The sequence below is a fragment of the Cyanistes caeruleus genome, chromosome 6, assembly GCF_971803275.1.
Source record: "Cyanistes caeruleus chromosome 6, bCyaCae1.hap1.1, whole genome shotgun sequence".
Classification (NCBI taxonomy): domain Eukaryota; kingdom Metazoa; phylum Chordata; class Aves; order Passeriformes; family Paridae; genus Cyanistes; species Cyanistes caeruleus.
Genome location: NC_141706.1, coordinates 35,621,435 through 35,644,178, shown reverse-complemented (window position 1 = coordinate 35,644,178; position 22,744 = coordinate 35,621,435). Strand labels below are relative to the sequence as shown.

The 22,744-nt window shown below is 40.8% G+C and overlaps 2 protein-coding genes across 26 annotated transcripts in view; one reads left to right on the top strand and one right to left on the bottom strand.

Annotated features, from left to right (window-relative positions):
- RAD51B (RAD51 paralog B) overlaps nucleotides 1–22,744 on the top strand; it is a 429,615-nt gene that overhangs the window by 350,164 nt on the left and 56,707 nt on the right. The gene's annotated exons all lie outside the window — the stretch shown is intronic.
- The window catches only part of LOC111930291 (uncharacterized), a 53,413-nt gene that overhangs the window by 21,506 nt on the left and 9,163 nt on the right, over nucleotides 1–22,744 (bottom strand). For both annotated transcript variants that reach the window (XR_015288786.1, XM_086895917.1), the window contains exon 2: nucleotides 10,148–10,273. Coding sequence is in view for 1 of the 2 variants with exons in the window: in XM_086895917.1 (XP_086752043.1) it covers nucleotides 10,148–10,273 (126 nt within the window). In the remaining variant the exon portion in view is untranslated. The remainder of the gene's footprint in view (nucleotides 1–10,147; nucleotides 10,274–22,744) is intronic.

The window sequence follows — 22,744 nt, the reverse complement described above, 5'->3', positions numbered from 1 at the left end:
ACTTCACCAAGAGGAGCACATACAATGATTCCAACTTTATGGTAGACACCGTGTAATACAGTATATGGTAGAATGTAGTATTAAAAAATATTTTTTAAAATATTTTAAAAATATTCCTGGGTTTCTGGCTCCCATCCATGGTCTGACAAGGGGGAACTTTAATAGCATTCTCTGCATCCTCCATTTTACGATATGGAGAGACAGTGATAGGGGTCCTTTAAACAAGCCTCTTTATAGTCACTACTTAAATCAAGGGAGATGCAGAATACTACAGCATGAGTAAGGAGAGAATGAGCTATCTAATTTGTTCATGCTTAATAACCTCTACTGTTCATAGCAAGAGAAATAAGTGTACTTACACATTGACAGGTAACTGCCTGCAGCACATGCTCAGCCTTTCATGACTGAAGTTGCATGCATGTACAAGACAGCAGAAGTGAAACCACTGTGAATCCCTTTAGAATTTATAAATGAGGGAGGACTTAAAGAGTTAAGAAAAACCCTCTGCATATACCTGGTATATAAAACTGTCATGTAATCGAATGCGAGGAATGCACTCCACTGTGTACATTAGCAAACACTCCATGCAAGCCGGCTGGCAGAGGTTCAGGGTTTTCAGTGCTGCCTTGCATTACAAAGCCCTTCTTTGTTCTCTCAGCTCTGTTTTAAATATCTGATGACTATTCCACACCATGTTAGTGCCAAATCCCCAGCTTCACTGCAAACTCTTTACAACAGCATATTGTGGGCAGATTGGATGGGGTCTGGCTGGTAGAATATGGGTATCTCCCCTTCCTTTGCTTCTCAGGCAAGTACTCTCACCAACTCTGCCATCTCCCTGTAATTTCTGTAGCCCCTTGTGCAGCCACCTGGATAGTGTTCAAAGCCAGAAGAAATCACTAGGGTATGCAGAAATTGAACTTGGATCCTCTGACATGGCAACGGCTCTCCGCAAATGTGCATCAGGATGGGTGTAGTCAAGGTTCAGCCAAGGAAGAGCAAATGAATCAAAGAGTATTCTTGCAACAAATATTTTTGTTGAAACTTGTTATGCCTATACTGTTTTTGGCTGGATCTTGCCTGAGCTTGCTAGCCAACTGGTATTTGGCTTTGAAAAAAATGAGATGAAAGATTTCCTATGAACATGCACACAGAAAGGCAGGAAGTGATGCTGATGACTCAAGAGATGGTGATGTTCCTTCTTGATTTGGAATTAAAGCACTTCCCTGGAAGGATGTTAACACAGCAGCACACATCTCAGCCTCTTACATCAGATGATGTGTTAAGCCAGGGCCTCATGCTTGTTAAAGATGCTTTTTCATAAGACTTATATATATTTTAGTTAGAAAGGTGATGTTCTAGATTTCTGTACAAGGCACATACATGGTACTGTTTTAACTGCTACATTGATGCTCATGCTGTTCAAGAGCTGCTTTTTCATTCCAAGAAAAAATATGTTGCTTGAGTACATGAAGATGTACAATAACAATGTGCATCTTCTTCTTGATCCAAAACCTACTAATTCTTTTCATGAAGAATATCTCTGGTTTGCTTGATAAACGTAGAGTTAATGTTGTTTCCTGCAATGTTTTGGGGTTTTTATGCATAGACACTGAATAGGAAATAAACAGTAAGCTTCTTGAGTTAAGGAGGGGATTTTATACAATATTATTTCATTGGTGCTCTCCACTTCTGGTAACTAATGTGAAAAGAAGCTAAGCTGCTCAGTTTCCCATTCTGTTACTTGTTTCCCTGAAGCTCCTTGGCATCCAGTACTGATGTGCTGGAAACTCAGCTGTGCAGTGGGTGGCTCTAGTGTGTTCTAAAAGAAACAAACCTGTTTTAATTCAAATTTCTTAATTTCACATGCAAATATTTCATGGTAGACTCAGTAAGAAACCCTTTCTAAAGCAAAACCTATTTATTAAGGGCCCCTTGAAAGTGCTTTGTAACACTTTCACTTAATCACTTCATATCTACGAGGGCTAAGATCATTGAAAGTAAGGTTTACAACACTGTAGAAGCCTTGCAAGGCGGTATTTGCCACTAAAGCAATTGCATAATTGTATAAATGGATTGCATATCAGAATTCTTCAGGGGACTTGCGATGTCTGCTTAGGTTGTGCAGTTGCAGGCATTCTTGTCTTTGTCATGTTTGCTTTCCTAATACAGGACTGAGTACAAATAGGAATGAGTATCTCTATGGTAAAGCATTAAAGCATGGTGAGAGGGTTTTACTGTCATCTTACTCAGAAGGGATGTAACAAAAGCATTGAAGAGATCTCTTGGTGAAGTCTTCTCTTACAGAAGTCTGTACCGGAGTCAGAAATTGAATCCACATGTTGTATGATCCAGTCTTACTCAGTAAACTGTTGGCTCTCATGTTGCATACTATCTCCTGTCACATACAGTGCCCCAGGAAAGTTCACAAACAAGATCCTGTTCTATTGGGCAAAGACTAACCAGACAGAGTGCCTCACTTTAAAATCTATTTCAGGGACTATGAACAGTGTACAGGCCCTTTTTAAAGAAGAAGAAGAAGAAGAAAATATCATTGGGCTTTTTAAATGTTTTCCCAGAGTCTGGTGGAAACTAGTATATGAAAGGGAATCAGTTAGCCTTTTATGATACTTCCAAGAGATTCCTGCTTCCTTTCCTTGCCATGGCCTCTTTGCTGTAACATTGCAGAGGCAGTCATTGGGCAGCGTGTAGCCATCCTGACCATAACTGGGTCTTGGCCAGTTGAGCACAGCTGAATGCGCAGAAGGTCCAAGAGGGATTGGCACTAGAGAAATCTTTTCCTTTGTGCACTAAATTCTTTTTCTTCAGGATTTTTCAGACTTTATCCTCCCTCTTTCCACATCTCTATGTGTCACTAACTGCTTCTCCTCAGCCTCCTGCTTCAAAGCCCTTGCATGTATGTTGTGTCCACTGTGCTGTTTCCATAGAGGTGCACATGTGGGAGGGAGGTATGAACTCTGTCGTTTACTGTCATTTGGTTTCTAAGTCTATTTTAAGTGTGCTTGTATGGCAACTTTCACCATTTTAGCACAGAGAGAGAGAGAGTTATTTGGCTTTTCCAACATTCACTGGAAGAGATCACAGAAAAGCAAAGTTTTGAGAGTCAAAGCTAAGACTGGTACCTTGTCTTCAGGTGGTGCCAGTGCAGGCTGTCAGGAAAAAAAGGTAATGTCAGAAGTGGAAGGACTTAGAAAATGCTCCAGCTGTAAAATTCTCCAAATGTAAATCTATTTGTTTCTACAAGAAGCAAGTTGCTCTCCAGAGGAGGAATGCAGCTGGTGTTGACCAAGGAAATCTACAAAGAACTGCACCAAAAAAGCAGCAACTCAAGTAAAAAGAAGGCTGTGTGTCAAAGACCTAACTGTATTTTGTTAGGAATGGCTGAAGTAAGCTGTTTTCCTGGCAGTTATTGTTTGGTGGAGCTGAAAGAATGAGCCAGGTATTATGCCATTACTTTGAGATGGAACATTTGGGAGAGATTAAATATATGTGCTCACACACAAAATACATTTGGGCCTTAGTTCAAGAGTATGGAGTTCAGCAATGAATGCAGAGCCAGAACAATGAGGAAGGTCAAGAAGGATTCTTGACTCAAGGTGATTTGAGCTGAGCAAGGGGTTATTACTGCATGTAGAATACTTATACTCCTAGTGAGGACTCTTTTTTCCCAGAGCAAGAGTACAGGTCCCATTTACTCTCAGGCAGGTTGAATATCATGTGGGTTTTGCTCCCTCTGTGATTTGGCTGTGTCTGTAAACAGCTTCTTGTTGCCATTCATAGGAAGATGCAATCCTGATGAAATCCAGCTGTATCTGTCTAGTACTGTACTGATAATGCAGTGTCATCTACTTCCTTCCAAATTAGAACCTCCCTCTTTGTTTTCAGACTTTACCTGCCACAGTGGCAGATGCTCTAGTAACTACACAACTCACATTCCAAATCTTCTGGCACCTAACATCTTGGACTTTCCTGTGAGCTATTGGATATTTGGGCCAAATCTTTCAGTCCCATGAGCTCCCACTGAAGTCAGTCATTGCATAACGTGAGCACAGCCAGGCTCTCTCTTGTCTTTTCTCTAAACACTGAGAGCAGATCTCTTATGCACCGGTTGAAAATGAACTGTGAATTGGAAGAAGAGCAAATGAATTAAAAATTCCTAATATGTACACGTAATGAAATAGCACCTCACTGCTCCAAGAAAGTACATCCCAACAAAGAGCCTGCAGAAGAAAAATTTCACTGCACTATTTAAAGTGAAATGATCTTTTGCTTCTTTCCAGTGTAAAATACATGTCTAGGAGATGTACTGTGTGAAGATTTCTTTTCTTTGACAGTATGACTGTACTGCACTAGGAAAAAAATTTCAAGTGGCTTTTCTCCACTTTATTAACAAGTCAGCCCCTGTATCTCCAAGGATAACAGGAGTGCCTGATATACTGAGCACATGAGCCTTGAAGGATGTGAGGAAAGCTACTATACTGGGATCAATAGCATACATTTTCCTTCTGTAGCACACAAACATTTTACCTGACATAGACCAGAAATTCCTCATCTGCTTCTTCCTTTTATTTCTCTTTAAAAAACTTCTAAATATTTTTCATGTTTGTGGGGAAGTCCATATTTATATATTCCCTTTGGAAGTCCCATCTCTGTTTGCTTGGGAAATCAGAGAGAAATTTACATGTAAGTTTTACATTGATTCTGTTTACATTTACCTGAAATATATACTGCAGTCCAAAAAAATAAGAATTTTACCAGTGACATGTGAGTTACATACAATGTGCTCCAGACCCTGCTGAGGGGGTCTCAGTTCATTAATAGAATATTTTTATGTGTTTTTAATGCTTGAGGGCCTCTTAGAGAAAAATGCTTCCAAAAACAATCTGTGTTTAAATGTTTTGCTCTCCAACATATTTTTTTTTCACAAGGAGAATGAATTGGGGAACATATTCAATTGTTTCTTATTTTAGCCAGGACTGCTTTCCATTTGATCTAAATTGGAAAGATGCATCACCTGACAAATGAAACTATAAGACTGATCTTTTTCAGAAGAGCTGATCTTTTGTTCCTGAGACATATTTTGCATATGTAGTGCTAAGGCAGTGCTGAATCAAACATCATTCATCTGTAGGAGCAGCAGAGCTGAAGGTCAAGGAACTGACTCTGCAGGTGTCTTCCCCCAGGGAATTTTTCATACCTGCTCTTTGGTGCAACCTAACCTATTACATAATGAGAATTTGCTCTTCTGATGGTTGTTAATGATCTTCAAGGACTGTATTGTGTTGGCAGGGGTGATTTAGAAGGATTCAGAGTGAATATGAGAGGCAAAAAGCAGCCTTCATCTACTGCCATATGTTGGATGGTGCTGTTTGACTATGAAGGTGTCTGATCCTTCTCCAAAAGATCAATGATACAACTGCTCTCCAGTACTCATGGATAAATTAACAAAGAATATATATTTTCTCTATCCTTTTGTATCTATTTTTAAGTAGATTTGAACCTGATGAAAAATACTGGAGTGATTTCACTCTTCTATTCCAAAACCAAGATAAGTAGAAGCCAGGGAAACACTGCACTGACACGAAGGGAAGAGCATGCCTTTTCAGATAGCTGATACCTCTTGAGACACAGTCTGGAGCAGACCTGGCTTATGATTTGCTCTTCTGTCACTGGAAAATGAGGAGAGAAGGAAAGATTGTTGCTGTTGTAGTTGGCAACAGGACATCATACCAGCACTAGAAGAACTGACTGCAGTTAGAAAAGAGAAGTACTTAGGATGGTTGCATGGTATCTCTTTTTTATCTTCTCAAAAAATCAAAACACACAGTAAGCAAAGTCCAATATTAGCTTGGAATGATTTAGACAGATGAGGGCTCCTGGTAGTGAAAGAAAAATTGCACTTGTTGTAGGGACACATTCATTTTAGGGATCTGCCTGAAATCCATGTAGTTTCAGCCAGGACTAATTTGGTCCTTGCCTCTGAGTCAGCTTGTAGAGTCACACAGTCTATCATATATTTAAGAAACTTTTTGCTCTATGAGAGAATCCCTCAGGATCTGTCAGTGAATAGTTCCAACGTCTGCTCTACCTGTTCATGCTTAGAACAAAACACTGCACTACTGACAACTCAGTGCATTCCATATGCAGTATTATTTTCGTCTGGGTTGGTTTGTTGGGTTTTTTGCTGTTGCTGGTATAATATCATATTGAAACTATCTTTCTGGAGCAGAGAGGCAGTAGTGCTAACCTTCTGGCTCAGAAACCTGCCCCAGTCTTACAATACAGTCTATAAAAGGGTGCTGTACATGGCCTGGGAGGGAACACAAGGCAGTGATTCACTGGAGGAGTTGTGCTGACATCCTGGACTGTGGAAGCACAGCTGGAGCAGTTTAAGAGCAGCAGTCAGGTTCCAAAAGGGAAGCCAGGCTTTTATATTTCACACTACAGTCACCTATTGTTTTGTTTCTTGTTTTCCCAAGATATTTAGACATGTCTAGTGGGCAGAAAAGTGAAACACTGGGAGTGCCAGCTCCAGGCAGCCGTAACACTCCCAGGCACACTGCAAACTTCCTCCTCACAGCTCTGTTCCTGCTATTTCACAATAAAGCTGTAGCTCCTGCCTGTACTTTTGGTCCTGAATTTCATAACCAAAGCACCTTCAGTCTGGCCTGCACACATTTGGATAATTTTAGTGTGTAATCCCACATAGCACTGCTGGATCACCTCAAGTTTAGTCAAGAAAGGTGAGGCTAGGATGTGTTTTAAAATGCAATTGAAAATCTGACTTCATTAAACAGTGTTCTGCAATGATTTTATAATAGTAGATGAAGGCTGACATGATCCTTCATGACTTTAATTTCAGCTGGGATTCTGGACAGAAATCAATACATAAATACATAAATGACTTTTCACAGCTTCAAAAGGATACTGTTAATGAAACCAAAATAGTTAGTATTTGTTGGCTGAATAAACTCAAACAATTCTAATTCTCTGGTCTGTTAAGCCATGTGAAAATATAAAATGGCCTTAGGACAGTCAGCTACCCAGTAAAGAATTCTTCCCGCTTAGGATTTCATTGATGAGAACAGACAGCTGCCCGTTCCCTCCCTTGTAGTTGTATGCAAGAAAACAATTTGAAATAAATCTAGGTATGCTTTGTCTTCTGCTGGGTTAATACTTTGGGGTAGTCATGTTATGAATGATAGCTTGGCACCTCAGTGGCAAATATCTGCAAATAGCTTTTCTTTGTGCACCCTAGCTTCTCCTCTAACCCAGTGTCAGAGACCATTTATAGAATGGTATAGAAGCCATTTTTACTGTAGTGAAAACATTTCTGAATTATTTCTGTTATTACAGAGCTCATGCCAGTTCCACATAGATCCATAGAATCTGACATTATGCTATCATAGAAGTCTAGGGACCCTCTTCTTCACTGGTATGATCCACAGGGAGTAATTTGGGCTGCAGCACAGATTGTTTCATAGAATCTGAATACTGTCTGACTTCATGTGCCAAAAATTCCTTTTATAGCACCAAGGGTGACACCTTTTTTCACCTTTCTTTCAGGTTCAGACGACCCAGCGCATATTGTTTGCATAAAATTAAATGGGTGCACTTAGTTTTTCATGCTAGATCAAGATAATCTAATGATAAATGGTAAAATCATCTGCCTGACAATGGAGGTGGGAGTTACCTGGTGTTCTAGGGGACACAGAGGAAAAAACTTTTGGTTTGCTTTTTGAAAGCATTCTAGATTGGTATCTTTAGCTTTCTGAATATAACCTACAGTTGGAGGTCCTCTGCAGCCTCACCAAGTCCAGGCCCCTCATTGTGTCTTGCTTCCTCCTATGCAAAACCACTGAGATTTTTATTTTAGAATTTACTGAGATGGTGAAGTGATTCATGCAAACCTCTGGGTGCAACAACAGGTGTTTCTGCTTTCTGCTGCCAGTTGTTATCTCCCCCTCCATGAAGTTGGACTCTTTGGGGCTGGTACTAATCAGCAGCATCAAATAACAGTAAAAAAAATGTTATCTCTGCAAGTATAAAAGTACTGTCCTTTTTAATGCATCTGCACCTTCTGCATGTTAGGAAACTCTCTGACTGGTGCTGGTGAAAATTAGCAATGGGTGTAGATGAGCCACTGGTGAAATGTGGGTTTCCATTCAAGGGCAGACTGGGACAAGCAGTGTTTGGCACTGCTCAGAAACCAGAAGCAAAAATCTGCGAGGCTGCCGCAAAATCCCATCTGGTACCAGCACGTGCTACTGGCCTCCCCTAACAAAAGTGGGTTTGCTTCCTGGCCTGCAGACTGTCAGCTATGCCAGAGTAAGGGCACTCCACCCCTGCTTTCTGCCAGTCACTGTCAGCGCTAGAAATACATGCTCTAGGAGTTTGTTTCAGGGAACATTCTGCAGTTAGAAGGTGCTATGTCAATATAAATGGGGATAAAGTTTGTAGCCACAGGCTAAGGCCAGAATTTCAGGTTACATTTCCATCATGCTTACAGCCCTTACAGTTACTGCTGCCCTGCCTACTTCTCTACCTGTGCACATATGGCAACATTAGGGGTTTAGATGGTTTTTGTCTAATCAAACTATCCCTAAATCCATTTGTTTCTTTTATTCACTGCCACAGCCATGAATAAAACTATATAGGGAGTTGTGCTGCATCAAGGCTGGAGAGGTACACCTTGCATGCATATGTCAATTATGATTTTTAAAAAAGGAATATTGAAGAATAAATGTAAAAATATTGACTCAGTGAACTACTCATGTTTCCTCCCTTCTATCATGATGCTAGTTGTATGGGTAGATCTCTGTTTTGAAAAATTAGCAATATATCAGTGATAATACACAGGAGATTCATAGACAATGTGTTGACTTCCTAGGACTGCTGGTTCTGGCTTTTAGCAAAGCAGTGGGAGGTTTTAGGTATAATGAGTATACCTAATATTATATGAATACTTATTAGTATTTGTATTTATTGTTCCATTTTTGGAGAATCATGACCAAAGAAGCACCCAAGTGCACTTTAACAAAACATTATATAATAATTCAAATATTTATAATTAGTAATTTTAAAATGTGTGAGAGTTAACGTTGTGCTTACTTGTTTCTACACTTTTCACATCATTGCTGATTTTATAAAACTCATGGATTATACATTTTTAGCTTCATGAATGCTAGTATCTCTGTCATGAATGTAGGTGGCATGTTGGTGAACTGGAATTGTTTTACCATTACTTTTCTCCAAGTATAGCTCACAGCTCATAGGCAGTGCATGGATAAGCTAATCCTTCACTGTTTTGTCCAGTTCAGACTTACATACATAAAACAGGAGGGTTTTTTGCCTTTTCCACTGCAGAGTTTATGCTTTTTGAGCTTTTGCTGTGCAGACTGTCTGTGGGAAGTGTCTGCTCACACCTGGGGGAAGTACACAAAGCAAAGTGCCTTTAATTGCTTCTGGAACAGTACAGAGAATTGTTTAGACTAGATTTACTTTTCTGATTTGTGCTTAGAGACAGAGCTGACCTCTGCCAGAACTACAAAGAGCACCCAGCTGAGGCTGTTAACATCTCTTAGGAAACTGTTCAGGAATGAGCCTAGCTCACTGCCCAGTGCTGTAGTGATTACAGTAAATCCTCATCTTCTGCTGACTTCAGCAGGGTGTTTGCAGACAGCAGTTTTGGTTCAAATGGGATCTCAGACCCCAAAGAATGTTAAACATGTATCAAAATCTACTCATTCATAATAGCAGTTTTCATTAGCAGCTTTCATTTGTAATATTTCAAACATATGTTTTTTCTTGAGAACAGAACATGTGTGAGTGCCCTGCTTGAGGGGAGTATGAGGAAAAGAAAGCTCCATGCCATGTCTGATGAGAGCAGCAGTGCTTTCCTGACTTTTTTCTTAGGCAGTGTGATCTCACCTAGTTGGATAAGTCAGATCCCATCATAGAGGTGTGCTCCACTGTCTGCATTGTCCAGTTAAGTGTCTTGATTTCCCCAGTTCCTATATCAACTGAAGGACTGATAGAATCATTTACATTACTCTTTCTAACATTGTCCTTGCAGACCATATTATGGGCATTGCTACAGTTTCTCTGTAGTTATCTCAGTCCTTACCTCCTTTTATTTGGCATCCTTGTCTCTTTGTTTTGTGAATCTCTTACACTGCACTGTTTCCACTCTGCTTCTGAAGTAGTAAAGGTACTTACTCCCCATCCTTTGTGTTGCTGGATATCTGTGGGTCTAAAAAGAGATAGAATGCTGGTGTCATCCCTTGTACTGTATCAAAAATTTGTTAGTTTCTTTTCAAGATGTCTGCTGCTCTGGTCTGTGCTTCAAAGGCAATATTGGCACTGGCATTGCAGGCAAGACCCAGCTTCTCCTCCCAGCTCACAGATCTCTGTTGTCTTTCACCAAACTTAGGGAATTGCTGCCTGTGCACAGGTAACACTTGCTGCTCTCTCTTCTGCTCAATACTCTCTCTTGGCCACACATCATTTTTTGGCAGCACTTTGCTTCCTAGAAGCTGAAAGCTAGATTGGGTTGAACACCAGAAAATACTTCAACATTTATGAATATAATAACCTTTTTACTGTTTTGTCAGTAATACTATTTACTTTCATCTTAGTTATCCTTTAAACAGTATCAGTGTGTCTGAGATGTGTGCCTCAGTTTTAACAGGTTATGTTTGTTATTTGAGATTTCCTTTAAAGCGCTGAAGGTGGAGGCTCTGGAATCCTAGCATCTCAGGTCTGAGAAAGTGCCAGGAAGTGAGTGACTCTGAAGAGTTCATGTATGCAATGTTTAAATCAAGTGAAGGATAAAACAAAAGCTACATAAGTGATGGAAGGGGAATGTGACTGTTCAGCACCTTGTTTTTATCATAGCAATAAGGAACTTAGAAAGTGCATTTTTATTTTGAATGAACTGCAGCAGTGGAGGTTAGCCTTTTACTTGGTGCTTGTTCTGTTCACAAGTAGTTGTAGAGGAGCACACAGTAACCTCTACATGCTTTGCAAAGGGTTCATAATGCATTCAGAACCAAGTACAGTTACACTGTGGAGTACTTTTACGGATGCAGTTACCATATGGAAAAAGTTTCCCATGCCTAACTAAGGAATATATTTAGGCCATTTCAGCCACATAAAGGAAATGAATGTACAGCAGAGGTCAGTGCCCTAAGTGTTCTGTGCCAGAAATTCTTAGAGGTGGTATTTATACTGAAGTATGCATTATCTATAGCATGTTTATAAATATGTCTGCTAACTCCATACAACATTTCTGCTTGTAGAAGCTCTTATAATAACATATACCCCGGGGTTTAATTTATCCTTCTCCCAGCCTCATTGTTCCTTTTTCTTTGTAATTAATTTAATTGTCCAAAACTGCCAACTTTTGTTCTTTTCTCTTGTTCTTTTTTGTTCCGCTCTGCTCCCTCCCCAAATTATTGCAAGTCATTGTGCACTAAATATAGTTCTGCTTTCTGCTTTCCAGATGCTGGGAGCTTGGCTGACATCCTTATAGCATTTCAGACTAATTCTCTCTCTGTCACACTCACAGACAGCTATTCAAAGCAAATTTATTGAGTTCAATGTATCAAGAAAATCCTGATAGTTTTCTTTGTAGAATACCGATTACAGTTTAATAAAATTTGCTCATGTTAAATTTTTGCTGGCCTTATAGTCAGTTGCTGTACCCCATATTCTTTTTTGTGATGGCCCAGTATATGGTTCTTGCTGACGTATATATTTCATAAAAGATTTAATCTCTGTACACATCTCAGTGTCCATTTCAATTATTTAGGTCTGATCTAGCCAGGCAAATTTCATTTGTGGTGCAGCTGTAGTACACTGGAATATCAGGACCAGATTCAGCGATGCTTCGGCCCAAAATGCCGAAGTTCCAAAGCAAAAGTCACTGGAGTGGGAAAGCATATACAAATTTGAGCCACAGCTGCAGAATCAGTTTGGATGTGATTAGAAACTTATTACAGCTATGCAAGTCAACACCAATTTTCAGGAAAATTAACTTTCTGCTCTATTTCTTTCGTGTGCTGGTGCTGGTATGCTCATAAGAGCTTCCCACCAGGCAAGTGACTGTTTTTGGTAATGGTAAATAGTTCCTATATAGGGTATGTAGTATTCCTAGCTTATAAAACAGTTTGGACTAGCAAAAGACACAGAACAAATCCGTAGTTTTCATTAATGAGCACTTAGTAATGTCTTGCATCAGTGCAGTATTTTTTAATTGGAAGGATCCCAATTTCAGGTTCATATTTATACTGAAATTTGCTAGAACCAATGTATTTGGATCCTTCTGTGCTATTGAAATGCAGCTGTAGTACAACATGGCAAGTGTTTTGGGCAGGAAGCAAGGAAATTATTGTGTCTAATCAAAATTGCAGTGGGAATTGATTGGCAAAGCATATTTACCCTGAAGATGGGGCTGTACCATACCTTGGGCAATCCTGGTTGGTGCTTTAGCACAGTAATTCAATACAAATGCAAAGAACTATTAGATGTAAGACTTGATAATGCACCAGGGTTAAATTTCTCTGCAATCTTTCATGAACTGCCTCAAATCTGTGTTGGCCATGGCTTATTCTCCCTCCAGACAGCACTCTGTTCCCCCTCAGAATATCGCCTTGGAGAAGACTGAGCCCTGTTCCACCACTAACCCCCTTCCTGCAGCATCTGCTCCTGAGAATTGCAACAGCCTAGCTGTGCAAAGGGCTGGGAAAAACAGAGGGCTCTGGCTCTGTGCCATTGCTTCATTTCCATAGTGCTTACTTAATGTCATAATCATACAAAGCCTACAAAACATCGGCAAAGTTGTGAGGCCAGATAAAATCTGGTTCCTGGGATCTGTGAATGCTCTATGAGGCCAATGAGAAGCAGCTTCCCTGGAGGTTTCCAGCCCTTGGGATTCCAGAGCAACCATGGTCCCAGCCAGAGCTGCCCCGTGGCAGCATGCACATAAATATTGGCATCAGCTTGTCACTTGCTGTGCATCCACTTCCAAAGAGGCTGCAGCAGTCCCCACCCAGAGCCTCTCACAAGACAAGGAGCGTGTCATTCAACCCAGAAAATAGCTGCAGTTCAGTGCAGGGTTGGTGGGAAAGGATCATGCAGGACATGTTACAGAAGCTGTCCTGGCATCCTGCTCTGCTGAAGACTGGCTGGGGAAGGGGCGGGAGAGGCTGACGGCGATGGCTATTCTCAGAGCCTAACAAGGGGCCACATTGTTCCTGGGCCTATCAGTTGGTTTCTGATTTACCCACAGCCAAAGTGCCACGATCAGATCACAGCTGGCCCAAGGATACGCTTTCCAGTGCATTTAGTGCTTGGAACAGCCCCAGGTTCCAGGAACACATGGTGAGGAGGAGGGGACAGCTGTGAGACAGAGAAGGGAGCTGATTTTTGCCTTCTCTCAAGATGAGCTTTTCTTTCATAATTTGATTGTGTTAACAGCATTCCAGGTTGTAAAATTAATTTGGAGCCTAGGTAGATCTGGAGGAAGGGCAGACAGAGGGAGAGGTGGGTGGAGGAGGCAGTGCTTGCTTGGCTGTATGCCCTCACTTGCAGTGCCCTCTCTCACTGGTCAGCTGTGCAACTGCTCGTGACAGATCACAGATGGATCCCGAGTACTCAGCCTGTGTCATCTTTCTGCTCCAAGCTCTGAGAAAGCTTTGTTTGTCTCTATCCTGGAGGTTATGTAGCTGCTACATCCCAGTGGGTGTATCTGGCAGTAGCTGACCTTCCTTCTATGTGAGCAGTGACTGACTTCATGGCCAGAGAGGGGAATGTCCTGAGTGTGATTGGGGACAGAGCGGGGCTTAAGTTCCAGGAGGACCTTTTCGTTTATCATTGCAGCACGGTGCTTCTGAGTGATCCCTGACTTTTTGTTCCAATTTCCTCTTAAGCAATAACCTCACCTCCTATCCTAAGCATCCCTGTGTTTTGTAATTGGTTTTGCTGTTTCACCTAGAAGTGGCTGGAATTCAGGGAAGAATGAAGTGGTGCCTGCCTGTTTACAGGTCCTTAAAGCAAATCTCTAATCTCCTTGTCATCCCTCAAGTCCTTCACTTCCCAGCAGGAATTTTCATCTCTTCTTCCTGATCTTCCAAGGCCTACCTGAGAAAGGCAGATAAATGCAAGTGGCATGTGCTGTCATCTCTGCTCCATTGCAGAATGTCAATAACAAACTACACCTTGTCAGGGAAATCTGCAATTCTTTACCTATATTCTATAATTTGTAGCCCTATAAAGTACGTTAATGCTTGAGAAAGTTGATCTATTAATCAACAAATGTAATAAGCCAATGTTTTTTCTCCTTCCCTTTACAGGGCCCCAATTCTATAAGGAGTCATAGAATTTGAACATTGAAAAAGACCTGCAGCGTAATTGAGTCCATCTCCTAGTAGTGTGGGGGTGTTCTCTACTGCAGATTTTTATTATTATAGCAGTTTGGTTTTAAATGACCTCTGCAGCATGATTTATGCATTTTCTGGAAATATGCTTAGCCTAACACATCCTAACATTCTGAAGGTTTTCCTGATACATTTATCTAAATGGTTACTCTAAAAGTTAATCCAGTTTATTTCGGTTAAACCTTTCCTCTTCTGCAGCATAGTTCATTCTACTGAAAAAACAATTCCCTTTTCCTTTAAAGGGGCTAGTGGGACAGCAAGTCTGCTGTTTGGCCCGGCTGCAGTCAGAGCTCATTTTTCAACTCCACCCTTCCTCTTCTCTGAGAAGGAGGGGCAGTCTTCATATTTTCCCTTAAAGCTGAGCTATGAAAAATAACTGTTTGCCAAAATCTTTCACCTTGGCCGTATACCCTCACAGATGTTTTCTACAGCATAAACAAAGCAGCAAAGAATGTCGGGGCATGAGGGAGTCACGGTAGTTGGGATGGGAGAGATCAGGCTGGAGAATTATAGCTCCAGCCACTTGGCTGGAGTTTGCCTTTCAGAAATGCACCAGAGCTGCTCCCACTGCTCAAGGAGCAGAGCCAGCTGTAAAATCATCCACAGCTTGATATAACATGAGCATTCAGCCGTGCAGTCTAAGCATATGTAATGCACACGTCACCTTAGCATGTGTGCAAATTAAGAATAGTGATAAATCTGGCTGGTGAGACCAAGTTCTCAGCTGTTCCTCAGCCATCTCACTCTTCAGACAGAGATGGTACCAGCCACTGAAATTGGAAGAATAGGAAAAATTGTGGGAAGAATTGTGTTGTCCATTATGCCAAATGAATGGCAAAATCCGGCTTCACACCCCAGGGCTTAAATTGTGCTGTTAGTAGTGTCCAGAACTTCAGAGTTTTATCATGGGCTTCTCCAGTTCCAAGTGGAACTATGCCAAATGAAACGGCATATAGGTCTTGAGTACCACAACCTTATCATGTAAGAGAATTTGCTGAAGTAAGTGAAACATTCTGAATTTTGTCGGGGCACAATTCCACTTTGTCTATTCTGCCGTATTTTTGACCAATTAAAATGTTCAGATGACTGTTTAGTAGGTTCCTGCTGCAGATTTTGAAGGGAATCAAGTTGGACAAAATAAAGGCAAAATTTGTTAGGACTGACAACTGACATGAAAACAAGTAGATACTCTTCCTAAGAGAAGTATTTCTAACTGATTGAATGCAATGCACAGCCATAAGTCCTGTAAGGTCCTGATGAGATTCTGACAGCAGGAAGCGGTGACAGTAATGTGGCTGTTCACCTAACCCTCGCTGTTGACTCAAAATGCTACTTAGAGCCATTGGAAAATTTTCCTACAGTAAATAGCAGGCTTGAAAGGAAATTCATAATGACCAGTGTAAACCACCTGGTGCAGATGAAAGGCATCAGGAATCTGGGCAATACTTAAGCTGTTGAAGACTTGGGAGGGAACCTCAAAACCGCTCCTGTTGTTACATATTAATCACAAAGAACATATTGGTTGTGTTTGAGTATATCCCAGAGGATCAGTTTGTCAGCCCTTCTGCATATTCTGGTGGGTTGAGAGCCACCAAAACAAAGGAGACCATGGTTGGAAAGATTTGCATATTAAGGAAAAGAATGTGGAATGTATGTGTTATGTGTAGTAAGACTGTGGAACTAATGGCTTATGACAGGGATACAACTATGGAATTAATGTGATTTGGCAGGCAGGCATTAATATGGAATGGACAATTTTGGTGGAAGCAGAACAGGGATGAAAAAGAGTGTAACTGAAGCTAGTCCCTTGTATGAGAGCTGTATGGAGAGAAGGTTTCTTCCACATATATATGCAAGAGTGAACAGAGTTTATCACTATGTCATTATTAGGAAATAGATAAAGATCTTTATTTGTATTTGTAGGGTGTGAGAAGTTTTTACTCTCTATTGACTTGGCATGAAGAGGCCTTTTGAGCATACATCCTGCTGTTTTGTGTGGCTATGATTTAACTGCTGTCATAGTTTCATTGTTGAGATCTCCTAAATCTATTTAGGTTTTTCTATGGAGAAAATTAAGGTTAATATATTTATGACAATCTAATGTATTGGAGATAAATATAATTATTGTACATAGCAGATCCCAAGATCTACTGCTCTAAATACTCTCAAGCATCCTGCCAGCTTAAGGGGTGATGAAGTTGGTTCATGTTTCATGGAGGTCCCAGAACTCTCTGGTAGTCCCGGTGTTAGGGTTGTATCAGCCATAGTTCCTGCGAAACAGTCCTTGCTAAAAACATCACAGCATTTTTCAAAATTATCTCATTCTTTAAATATTTTTCTATGCCTGTGTAAGTCTCATGTTAAGATTCAGACTCTTTTTCAGCTGCTCAATATTTGTTCAAGCTAATATACAAGAGAAAATAATCTCTGAAATGTTATTAGTAGTCGCTTGGAAGTCCACAGCAGTACATGTCACACTGACATAAACTGTGGTTAGGGCATTTTTCTAAAGAAAAGAATTTCTTTAACACTTTGGTAGCTCCAGGTGATATGCTGTGATTCTTAGATCAGGCTCGGTTTGTTCACTGTGAGTTCAGCTGTTCTCCTGGCAGTTTTTAGAGAACATAATTTGTTCAAAGACATCTCAGCTTTTGTTTGCTAATGGAGAAGTTCTTGCCTGGGGCCAGTATAGTCTTGGCTCTCCCTGTGTCCAACTAGTACATGCACTTCTTAGGTTCCATCATCTCTGTGCTAAAAGCAGGGAATGTACAGTCATGTGAGGGATTAAAGGGATGGCAGAGATAAGGATATTGTAGCAGTGGGAAAGCTGGTTCTGAACTGGGGGGAAGAAATGTGTGTGCCAGGAGCAAAGCAGCAAAGAGCTATGGATGAATGAAGTGCGACAGAACTGTGCAAATGGTGTTTGTGGAAAGGATTTTGTCTGTTCTGTGTATATATCTGCTATGTCTGCTAGCCTGTATAGAAATGTCCCCACTGAATTATCAGCTTTTCCATGACTCCAGCATGTTCCTGCAGCCAGTCCAGTCTGGGATCTGTCTCCCTGTGTAGTGGAAGAGTGCAGACTCTTCTGGTATCTTTAATGTTGGAAGCAGCTAAATACAATTGAGTTGAAAGCAGGAAACAAAACGTTGAGGTATGTGCCAGGCTGTAACTCAGCCATAAGCCTACCTTCTTTGAGCAACACCTCAGCATGCCAGTGAACAAACACTAACACAATTGCTCTCTCACCACTGCTACAAAAGAGTGGCACAAGAACACTACAGGAGACTAACACCTTTTCTTGGCTGAAGCTTTGGTTGCAGAAGGAAATTGAGCAGCATCACCGTTCCATAATTACTGTCACCTCATAAGCAGTATTTCACAATGTCTCTGCCATTCAGTCTCTCTTCAAAATGAGATTTTACATGTAGGTGTGGGAGGCCTTCACTCAGACACTTAGCTTGCTCCACATAAACCATTTCAACCATTCCAGTTTGCTGGATGTTACCAGCCATGGGCTCTCATCCTACAAGGTCCTTTCAAAACATGATTTGTCAGCTCAGCTCTGGGATCCAAGAGACATAGCATAAAATAAATGTAGGTTAAGGAGGGACCTCTGGAGGTCTCTATTCCAACATCCTGATAAAAACTGAACAGTTGCCGGCACTTAGCAGGTCAGCTGTGATTTTGTCTAGCCAAGTAATGAAACCGTGCAAGGACAGGGATTGCACAACTTCTCTGAGTAACCCATTCCAGCACTGTACTGCTCACCTAGTGAAAAGGTTTGTTCTAATGCTCAATGCGAACTCAGTAGTAGGTCCTCCATGCTTATAATGACATATCTGAAAGATCCACAGGTGGAATAAGACATACCTGATCCTCTGAAGTTCACATCCATCTCTCACCATCACAGCTCTGCCATGTTGCTCCTGTTGCTGCTTTCACTGGTCATTACAGCTACCTGTCACGTAGCAAACAGGCACAGGCAACTCAAAACTGGACCTGAAAGCTGATGAGCACTATTCAGATAGAAGGTTGTCCACTTGGACATTTTTTGTATCTACTGATGGCAGAATGAACATTATTGTGAAAAGACTTACTACAGAACCAAGGATGACCTTGGTATGACCTGTATAACACTGACCACAGACTCTCCTCTGGTCACTCTGCCTTAAACATAATGCCTTATACTGACCTAGGGAATTCCCACAAAACTGCGATTTGAAGATGTTAAGAAATAGAGAATATGAGAGTACTTTGGCATTGCACTACTTTAACTTGGCAGCAGCCTTTTTGAGGAGCCAGATACAGGGTTTGGATGGAATAGTACTGATATTGCTTGTAGCTGCTGTGAACCTTAGTTTGTAATTTTATGGCTTTGGAGAAAGGTGTTAAATGTCAGCCACTCCTCAGAGTGTAGAATGGCACAAAGCAGCCCTGCATAGCCCTAGGTTATGTCTACTACTAAAGGTTTGCAGCATCTAATACAAAACCCAGCAGTGAGTCTTTTTCATTCCTCTGATTGCATGTGCAGACATTTGAGTCACTCCTGCGCTGTCTTTATGTGTGCAGAAAGCTTTGCTGGAATTTCAAAATTATTTCCCTTGCAGCTCTAGTTTCTTACTAGAAAGAAAGATCACCTTGAGAGCTGATTAAAGCAACCTTCTGTCACCTGTCCCACTCCACTGTTAGACAGCATAAACTGTCACCAGTTTTTGACTAGTAAATCCATTGCTTCTTTACTTACTAAATAGAGTCCTCACTTTCATTTTTTGTACCAGAAAGTTTTCTCTTTCTGTAGTCTTAGAAATAAAATCACTTTCCTTTCACATCCAAAACTTATTTCGAAAGAAACAACTTTAAAATTGTTCTCAAGATGATCCCTGGTTGAATCATCAGCACGGCTTCCTGCTTCACCCTCCACTCTCCCTGGAGTTCTCTCAGTCACATACCTGACCTGAGCCTAATTATTTTGTGAGAGCTAGAAAGTTTGCCGCCCGCGGTGTGGCTGTGGGCCAGACAGGCAGAGTTCTCTGTGCCTGGTACTGTAATTGTTGTGAAATCTTGCTTGATGGACAGAAGGTTATTCTGTTGTTTGGGATTTTTTTTTTTTTTTTTCCCAACAAATGTCCTAGAAATATGCAGGAGCACATTTAGGAGCTCAAGGATTTTACTCTTTACAGGCTGTGGTACCAGAAAGATCTTACGTCCTTAACATTGCTGGATCAAAAGCAAAGTAGATCAAGAGCATTTTCATTTTGAAGAATATTTTTAAAAAACTTTACCCACTTTGTCCTGCTTTTACAAAAGTCCATATTATTTTGTAAGGTCTGTTTGTGACTCTTGTCACACAGCAGAATGTTTATTAGGTCCTCAGGAATAGTGTTTGTGTTTCTAGAACAATAGGACTTACTACTGTGCTTCTTTTTACCAAAATAAGGGGTTCATTTTGCAACATGAGCTCTTATAATCAGTCCTTGTGAATAGTCCTGTTGACTTCTTCAAGGCTGCTTGAGTCTGTACGGATTATTGAGTACTGCTCCTTGTAGAGCCCTAGAACTCAAGTGTGGTAGAGAAGAACCCTTCTGCCATCACGGGAGGCATGGAACGGGCTACCAGTCTTTCCCGTGCCACTGCACAGCAGAGGAACAAAGTGCAGCCTGGTGGTGTGGGCCACTTCATTGGTATCTTGCTTAACTGTGTCTATTTCCTCCCCACTACTAATGGTCATGTTGATTTTTCCGAAGTACATACTACTCAACACTAAATGTGTTCCTTGTTCACGTGGTTATTGGGGGTGCTGTAATCTTCTCTCCGTCCAGAATCATCAGTTTCAATATCATTCTTCATTTTTGTTGGGGCAATGCAGCACTTGGAAAATGAGAGCCTAGAAAGCATGTAAGAGCCAGGCATTACGTGGACAGGCTCTGTGCAGCATCCACAATGTGGTTCTACCAGTTTGTCTCAGACTTAGCTAGTCTTGCTCTTACAATCTGGAGTTCTCAGCTTTGCTGCTCGTGTACCTTGGTCCCAGGTTGCAGTATACTTGTTTGCCCAGTCCTTGTGCTCTATGAAGCTGGTATCCATTCCACACAATCTCCTGAATCTACTGTGCTTGTAGTACTTGTTTCTATTCCTAAATATCCGCTAGAATCACCATGCAGTTTACCCTGTCAGACTGTCAAGTCTTACATCAGTCAGACCCTTACCTGATGCTCTAAAAATATCCCGAATTCCACAATGGCTTGTACTGACTACTGGTTTGAAAGTTCTGCTTTGGAAATGGAATCTTTGATGAACTGCTGCAAGCAGCTTTTTGTAAGTCGCCCCATATGTTTTTAACAACACTGCCCACAGAGTAGTTAAAGTACAATTCCACATCCATTCCAGCTAACCTGAATCAGGGCTGCTATTGCCCATCCATGCTCCAGTGTTTCCTCAATACAAGCAATGCTTTGTATCTGACCCTTGAATAGCATAGTTCAGGGACCTAAACTGGATCAAAGTTAACACCAAAAAAAACTAAGTTTTCACCATCCCCTGGACCAATTTTTTGGAAGGCTGGATGAGCACCACTGGAGCACAATAAAGGAGATGAAGGACTGTGATCAGGAGCTGTAGGAGGCAGAGTTGATGCAGCCACAGTTTAGGTCAGATTATACTGCTACAGAATCACAGATTTTCTCACTGGTTTTTACCCTTGTGTGTTCACAATGTAAGAAGCACTAAAAATCGCTAAAGATTTGATGGTAGGGAAGTAATCAGATTATTTGGGTAAGGAAGCTCAAACACAACCAGAATTAGAGATTATAATTATTAGGTGCATGTATGGCATGATTGAATTTTCAAGATTAAGAGATCAATACTGATCTGACTCTTTAATTCAGTCTGGTAGTAAAATTAAAATCAAGAAGATATTAACATAATTCCTAGAAAGACAGTGGGAGTTATTTCCACTACTGAGTTGAGTCCTAAGTGTTTTCTGGACTTCTTGTTTTTGTCAGCACACAAGGGTGTGAATAACTAATGTTAAAACCACTGTATCAGTGCTTTTAATCCCATTGTCCATGGTTCCATCAGGGTCCACTGACTTCTAAGCAGTCTGCAAAAGATAAACAAAAACACAAAAACTCTGCCAGGAGACTTAAATTCACAACATGGTGGTCAGGCACTTCTTTGGAAAATGGCCCCTGTTCCAGGTAATTTCTGCAAATGAGAAACCTAAACAGCAGGGAAGAAATTATCAGTTACAGATCACTATCATGTGTCCAACCTCAGGCTGTTAGGGATGTGTGGGAATCAATCCCATCTGATAGCAATTTAGGCACCATTATAAATGAGTTGTTTCTGTAAAGGTCCTTGAGAATGGATGACTGCATCACAAAAAACAGCTTTACATTTTGGATTAAATGGATTGATGATGGTAATCCCAACAGAAAAAGAGTAAGAGGAAAACTGTAATCAGAGCTCAGCAAGCCTTTCAGTTCTGGAATTGATCCATTGGTTGTGAGAATGGTGGGAGAGGTTTGAATCGGTCTTGAGTTTTCTGTAAAAAGAGTATTCAACTTAACTCTTCATCAACATTAAGCTTTGTTCGAGAATTAAGGCTGCAAAAGTTAAGCTGTTTTAGAAGGTCTCCAGTTCTAGAAATGTGCTCCTAGCTTTCTTCTTATATTTGGAATTGCTAGTTTGTCCAGCATAAAAAATTCACACAGAAATTCGGCCTTCAAGATTAGGAGTCTCATCAGTGCTTTTTAAAAGCCCTGAAAGCAATGGCTTTATTTATCTCCAGAAGTCCAAGAATAAGCTGATATTGCTATTTTTAATCTACCCGGAAATATGCAAAGAAGAGAGCTTAATTGCAAACAGACCAAACCTTATATAGGAAATGGGTACGTCTCTCAGGGCCACCTAAAACGTGAATGTCTGAAATTAAATTCATATACTCTTCTCCCTTGCTCCCTGAAGCACGTACTCTTGGAATGAAAGGGAAGGCTTTGGGCTAGCATCATATCCCAGTAGTTTCTATCCATTATAACACTCTGACTATCTTAATATTCAATTAACAGATGTTTCCCAGCATGTATGAACTCAAGGTGACTAGCTGTATGTCTTTGTAATGAAACCATTAAAGAGAAGAGAGAAAAATTAGAAAAATAATTGCTGTTTCTTGGATCATAGTGTGGTTGCCAAAGAAAAATGAAACAGGAGTATTGTAATTCCAAAATTTCACCTACACTTTTCTCAAGAAAGGGTTACCACACCCAGCCAACAAAAAACAGTAG